This window comes from Nannobrachium achirus (genome assembly GCF_963921795.1).
Source record: "Nannobrachium achirus genome assembly, chromosome: 24".
Classification (NCBI taxonomy): Eukaryota; Metazoa; Chordata; class Actinopteri; order Myctophiformes; family Myctophidae; genus Nannobrachium; species Nannobrachium achirus.
In genome coordinates, this window is record NC_137831.1 from 9,437,202 (window position 1) to 9,444,701 (window position 7,500).

Genomic DNA, 7,500 nt, shown 5'->3' on the forward strand with positions numbered 1-7,500 from the left:
TCATTCGCTTCCTATATTCGAATACGTTTATGGAAACATGACTAGTGACTAGGGTTTATTATGGAGATATAAGGTTTCTACACAACAGTGACTATAGAGTTTTATATGGATATACAAGGTTTCTACACAACAGTGACTATAGGGTTGATATGGAGATACAAGGTTTCTACACAACAGCGACTATAGGGTTTTATATGGAGATACAAGGTTTCTACACAACAGTGACTATAGGCCAGGGTTTCTCAAAGTGGGTGCTGTCTGTGTCGCCCAAGTGCAGAGTCCTGCACAGGTCCAATTTTGACAACCCGTGCCCGCCCCGCCCGTCATTAATCAGATCTGTGGACCGACCCGTTACTGCATTGGCGCCCACTCTTACGGCCGGGCTAAATCAGGAGACCAGATAGTCTGTGTACAAAACGCATATGTGTGCGTAAAAAATAGAACCAATCCTATTTTTAGGGAATGCGTATCCGTGGTTCACGCTATCCGTGAGCCTGGTGTAGCCGGCTGAATTGATATACATTGGATCTTTCCAAAACGCGTGCACGCCGTGCATACGCACTGATGCGCGTAAAAAGCCTTGGTGTAGCCCGGCCGTTAATCCTTTAATAGATAGCCTCTTAAACCACCCATGGGCTAACGTGTTGATGTCTGGTGTGTGCTGTGGTTGTCTGTCTGTGTATGTTCTGTGTGTGACTGTCTGTGTGTGTCTGTGTCCTGCTGCCCAGTGCCAATGCCCGCTGTGTGCACTCCATGTTGTTTAGGTGGAAACAGTGCTGTATGCATGCAGCGGTTCTTTCCTGCTGCTCAATGTGTGCTTTCCTATGGCGTTCTTCAGGTGGAAACATTCTGATTTTCACAATAAAATGTCACCTGCCTGTGTTAAGTCGCGCACCGCCCGTCCCCGCACCCAGGGAATTTATAATAGAATACATTCCGCCCGTGGGGCCCCGACCCGTTGCAGGTCTCTGCCCTATAGGGTGCTGTGACAGCAGTCCAGGGGGTGATTATTGTTTTCGTACACAATTCCTTGAAAGGGAGCACTTGCTTTCGGTGGAGATGACAGAGGCGTGCCGTCGCAAGCGGACTTGACCCACGTGAGACACAGCTGTGCAAGCTAAAGATAGGGACAGAATCGTGAATCCCCCCCACCCACCACCTTTCAGCACCTCCACGAGGTCCAAGTGAACACAGTGGAGCGCTCCCTAACTCCGGTTCAGCCAATCACAAGCCGCGGCTGCCTCCAAATACTTTGATAATATTTGGAATTGATCAATACCACTTCAGTTTAAGCACTTATACTTATAGTAAAACAGACCTGAGTTACCTGCAGTACACCAAGCCTCTTAAAAAAATAGCAGATCTACAAGCTCATAACGCGTGACAAGTAGATGCTATTTTCAATCTGGACAGATTGTCTGTCAAGTTTTCCTCATACTGTATCTTAGGGGGAGAGATTTACATATTTGACATACCGTGGTAGCCAGTTGACTTTGTCCTTGTTGAGTTTTTTTTTTGCCAGAGGTACTGTTTTTTACTCCACCTCTTTGTTTTTTCAAAGGGTGGAGTTTAGGCTAAAACACACCTCTGGAGGCCTCCCATTGTGTCATAAGATTGGTGGACACTAGGTGTCAGGGCTGATCAACTATTTACTGGCTGTCTGCTTCTAATCATGACATTAAATTGCAGTGTGTTGAGATTGCTTGATAAGTTTAGATAAGTTTGATAGTGTGCTCACTTGAAATAATCAGCTATTTTATTTTTATTTTATTAAACATTTTAATAGATTAATGTCTATTTTTTACACTCACTGTAGGCAATTCTAATTTGCTTTCTAAAACCAAACCTAAGGTTTCAGAAAACCTTCAAATTGTCATTTAAAAAATTTAAAATAAACTATGTTGTTATATGTATAGCAAATACTATACAAATACTATACATATATCCCGGCTTCAAAGGTAACAATCTGTGGATTTAGTGTGTTTATGTAACGGAGGTGATGCAAACCTCCCCACCCGGGCTTTGGCTCTTAACTATCATTCCAATAGGGATATCTTTATGGCGTGAGGGAGATACTAGACTTTTGAGGTTTCAAGGCTAGGGCTGCAACTCTCTCAGCCACACTCACCCCCCTTTAGACCTCCTCCTAGGTGGAAGCCCGCATCCGGGTCACAGCACCATTGTAACGGAGGTGATGCGAACCTCCCCACCTGGGTTTTGAACCCGGGCCTCCCGCGTCAAAGTCCAATGTCTTAACCATCACTCTAATAGGGATATCCTTATGGAGCGAGGGAGATACTAGACTTTTGAGGTTTCAACTGCAACTCTTTCCACCACATGTAATGTAAACTGAGAGACTGATTTTGTCTCAATGTCTCAAGTGTTTTTGCTACTTCAAAGGGTAAATGTTGATGGAACCAAATGGACCCTTAAAGTTTATTATCTATGTTTTTAATGTATTGATGCTTAGAGAGAGAGAGAGATTCAATACTTTATTGCCATTTCAGTCCTTCAGTTCAAGACAATAACATGGAGATTAAAAAATGTAGTCAGTGCAAACCGCTGCTACATTATAAAATATTTATTTCTGCAGTGACTGAGACAGACAGCCAATCTACAAGCTCATAACAAATAAAACACAACCAGCAACTATCAATATAGGCTATACAAGCAACTTTACGGAAATCAAGCCCAGATTCGCTTATAATTAGCCGAAATGGCATTCCTAAGACTGTCTTAGGAATGCGACAAATACAAAAAATATATATTATTGAACTGAAGTCTCCATGGTGTCACTAATCAATCGAAAAAAAAGGGGAAAAAAACAATTTCGGGGGGAACAACTCCTTTAATATAGGCTACATTTGAATGCAATAGGCTATGGATTATAACCTAATAATAATCCCCTTATGCAGGGTAAAAGTATCAATACTATAATGCGGAAATCATTGTTACTAGTAAATGTCTGGTATTCAGAACCAGATTGACATCAAAATGTACTTAAAGGACCTACACCATGAATTTTCACTTTTTCTATTTTAAAACCTTTTTTTGGGGTCCCACTGGCACCTTCTATCCTCACAAAGTCCTATTTCTGACCGTTGTGTCTTTCTCTGGTTTTGGGCAGACAGAGATGAAAAGCTTTCCACGGGTTCTCAGAACAGTGCTGTTCTGAGAGTTGACGAGAGTGACGTCACTCTCGTCCCCCCCCCCCCCCCCCCCCGCCCTTCAGGTAAAAACCAGAGCTACTCTTCTAAACCCAGCCCCTCATTTGTTTCTAATTTGCTTAGCCTCCACTTCCATCTGCAGCTGGCTTACTGTTCTGGGGCTGCTCACTCAGTGCTCTCACTCACTTTTATTCTATGAACATTTTTGCTATCAACATGTCCAAGGAGAAGTCTTAACGTTCCTGGATTGCACTATAAATGTGACGTTATAGACTGCGAGGACCCAAGCTTCGTCCCTTCTAACAAGGAAACAAAATACCTATTTTTAATGATCCGAGGCCTTCTGAAGCCTGGGCCTAAATTTTCCGCGGTGGCCGGGTGGGAGCTCGCGGTGGCCGGGTGGGAGCGAGCCGCGGAGCTCGCCGCGGTGGCCGGGTGGGAGCGAGCCGCGGTGGATGATTTCTTAAACAAGTAGCTGCTTGTCGCGGCCGGGACCGCCGCAGCTCTGACAGAGCGGCGGCCCCGGTCGCGACAAGCAGCTCCGACCCAGTGGACAGCGGCGGTCCCGGCCGCGACAAGCAGCTCCGACCCGGTGGACAGAGCGGAGGTCCTGGCCGCGACAAGCAGCTCAAGCAGACTGTCCCGGTCCTCCCTTCACTCTCCCCGGCTATAGAGAGCTTAATCACTGTCCCCGGCTAGAAAGAGCTCCACACCCCGCCTCTCCTCTCTCTATCCACGGCTACACGCCGCCTCTTCTATCGCTGTCCCCGGCTATAGAGAGCTGGCCACCCCGCCTCTCCCTTCACCCTTCTCCGGAGGGTGGAAAAACCCCACTAGATGCGCCACTGAGCAAACAAAGGCCGTTTTGGTATTGCAGCTGCAGGGCCTAATAATAGCACAGCTATAAGAAACAAGAGGAATGGTCAGGGTGTGTGTTGGGGGTTAAGACCTGTCTAAGACTCAATTTTGAGCATATATTTATACAAAAAATATAGTTTTAAAAGCATGGTGTAGGCCCTTTAAAGTAAAAATAGTAAAAGTATGCCTACTCATGAAGTAGGCATCTCATGTTTTCAAAATGTGTAGAATATTACTTTGAAAATACCAGATCTACAAGCTTACTGTGTAATAAAGTAAAAGTATTGGAAACTGGAAATACTAAGTAAAGAACAAATACAGTACCTCAAAATTATAGTCCTACTTAAGTACAGTACTTAAGTAAATATACTTAATTACTTTATACCAGTGGTTCTCAGACTGTGGGGTCCCCAAATTATTTTGTGGGGTCCCCAGATGATTAGCTTAATGTCATTTCCCCCCCTCACTCAACAGTAAACAAACGGTGGAAAGCACTGTTTACAGTGGGTGTCAAGTCACTCTCTACAACTCAGATTTAAAACTCTGTTTATTTTCCAACTTTCTTTTCTCATCAGTTGGCTTCTTTGTTGACTGGTTCTTCACAATCATCAGGTTGAAAACCTTTGAATACAGAAAGAAAGAAAGATTAACACAATTGTTATTTTAACAAATGAATGCATCTTTTAAGTAATATTTAAATATACAAGTGTTTAGGTTTCTTCAAATAATTAAATGCTTTTAAGCATTAAGTCAATTTAAACATTGTAAACAATTTAAGCCCTTTAAAGGGAATAAATACACATTTAAAGAATAGCTGAGCTTGTAGATCTGCTGTTTTCCACTTGATATTTTAAACCTTTTAACATGGCAATTTCATGAATTTCTCAATTTTTTAGAAGCTTTTAAATTAACATTTGTATTTTTGTACATTTGTATTATAAGATTTTATACCTTTAAGTTAAAAGTATTTTCACCTCAAAATGAACTCATGCTGCAACATGTTTCTTAATTAAATTAAGCAGCTAAATATTAACAAATGCAAGCATTGCAAACGTGCAAAGTAAATCAAACCATTCACCGACCATTGGCGTCTTTGGGCTGAACTCGTTTGAGTGGAACTTGGATTTTCTTTCATGAAGCTTCTCCCTTCTGGAGCTTCTGCTCCCTGGAGATTGTTTGCTTGAGTGAATTCAGAACCTCCAATCCTTTTCAGGTGCTTCCAATCAGGTGGGCGGCCATTTTGCTGCTGCACTCTGGGAAGTGCAGTTCTCTTAGTTCTGTAGAGTTCTGACTCAACAGTGGGACGGGACCCATTTGTGGCAATGAAAATAGAGGATCCACATTGTAACTACTGTACATTTTATCAAGTAGTTTTTAAGCTGAAATCTTTCAGAGAATATTGTTTGAATCCTCATTCTGAGAATATTGTTTTACTTTTTATAGAGTTGAGTAGTTTACTCCACTCCTTTCCCTTGATTGGTCAAATAAGTTGGTCACCTGTTATGCAAAGCATGCTGGGAAAAGCATTTGTCTAGGACATTTTCGAAGCTTTCGAGAGCTAAAAATGCAAACTGTGTCATATCCATATGTCTGCCTTGGCAAACTGACTGTCATATGTCAGAATTTGATTTGTCAATATTTGAGCCTAAACCATAACCCTAACTGCTAGGCTGCTAGATTAGGGTTGAGCTCCCTCCCCCAACTGGTCTGGTCTGAAAGAGTATAATTTATGGTAACCCTAAGATTGCCATGTTAATTTTCTCCAAACTGTTCTAATTATGGTATTCTCAGCAGTAATGCAAACATATTGAATATATGTTCCATTATGTTGATATTGCTAAACTTGGAGCAATTTATATAGATTAGTATTATCCAGGAAGTAAAACCTGAAACCAATCTGTTCTTATATTAATGTCAGATAATATTAGCATGGTCAACCACCAGACCATGCAAATCATGTCTGTATCGTTCCAATTTTGGCAACCTTAGCTTCAGTTTGAATTTAGTCATATTAAATGTGTTGAACCAACTTAAATTGCTTTAGTACTGGGGCGTCTGGTGGCCTAGTGGACCAGGCGCATACCATATAGGCATTGCCATTTCGGCATCAATGCCTGTCGGCGTCGCCGGTTCAATTCCCGATCCGGTCGACCTTTGCTGCATGTCACTCCCTGTCTCTCCCCCATTACCTGTCAGTCTACTGTCCTATCCAATAAAGGCAAAAAGCCCCAAAACAAATCTTAAAAAAAAATTGCATTAGTACTATTTACAGAGAACTATGCCAACTCAATTAGTCAATTAGTATGAACTCAATATTTGTTTTTAAGTGTTAATTAATTTAGTTAGTTTCAATTTAAATTACCCATTCTAAATGCATTACATTTAATGATATAATATGAATTACATTTACTTAATTACAAGCCAATAATATTAAAAATTGAGTGTAAATAGTTGCCGTAATTTTATTTACTAGATCATGTGTATTGCTTTTAACAGTGTATATCCCTTTTTATCAGAGGGGGAAAAAGTACTCACATTTGTTACTTCAATATATATAGAATACTGAAATGTAGAAATACTAGACTTAAACAGTTTAGTTTAACAGAAAAGGTACACATGGTATCTGGCTGCTGAGTAAACACATGAACCCCTGCTCACTATGAAAAAACGCCTCCCCGTGGCTGAATGGAAACACTACACCTTGAAATAAATACATTATTTATGTGGGTGCGGCTAAGGAATCTGGGGGGCGTTCCTAATTTAGGTACCTATAGGTACCTATGGTAACCAGTTTGGCAAAGGGGACAAAGTCAACTGGCTACCACGGTAAATGTAAGTAAGGTACTGTAAAGTAACAATGTCATTCAGGGGTGTCATTGATATGCTATAGGACAGGGGTCTTCAACGTTTTCAGGCCAAGGACTCCTTAGTTGAGACAGAGATGAAGCAGGGACCCCCACAACCTTGTCAAATATTCCATATCGTTTCATTGTTTGCCAGCACAATTATTGGGGTATTTTGGGTTCATGTCAATTTGTTTTTCAGATATTTAACCACTTGAACCATCAACACTTCTCCCCTCTACACCACACCTCTTTGCAGAAAATGGCCGATCTACAAGCTCGCATCGCACAAAGATTTGGAGGACCCCATGTAGTAACTCTGAGGACCCCCTAGGGGTCCTGGACCCCCTGTTGAAGACCCTTGCTATAGGATATACTGTATGAAGGCCTGACTTTGTCTCTCTTCCTCCCACAGTGTGGACCATGGTGGAGAGAAGAGGCTGAAACCAGGTCTGAGGAAGTGTAAGTGTTTATTCTGTTTTATTCTTGAAATCTGTAATGAAGCAAAAGTTGATGTGGGTTTTAATAGTATCCCTATTCTGGGAGGAACATACGCCGGAAATGTTTTGTTGAAGAGGTTGATGTACATGTAGATAGAAAAAAGAGCAGACCAAGTACAGAGCCAAAGGTGA

At 41.7% G+C, this 7,500-nt stretch overlaps 1 protein-coding gene across 1 annotated transcript in view; it reads left to right on the forward strand.

The window, feature by feature from the left end:
• Positions 1–7,500, forward strand: part of LOC308279948 (NACHT, LRR and PYD domains-containing protein 3-like) — a gene marked incomplete at its 3' end in the record, with an annotated part of 46,435 nt that overhangs the window by 6,784 nt on the left and 32,151 nt on the right. Inside the window, exon 7 of the mRNA XM_080720172.1 lies at positions 7,284–7,330. Within this exon, the coding sequence (XP_080576298.1) occupies positions 7,284–7,330 (47 nt within the window). The remainder of the gene's footprint in view (positions 1–7,283; positions 7,331–7,500) is intronic.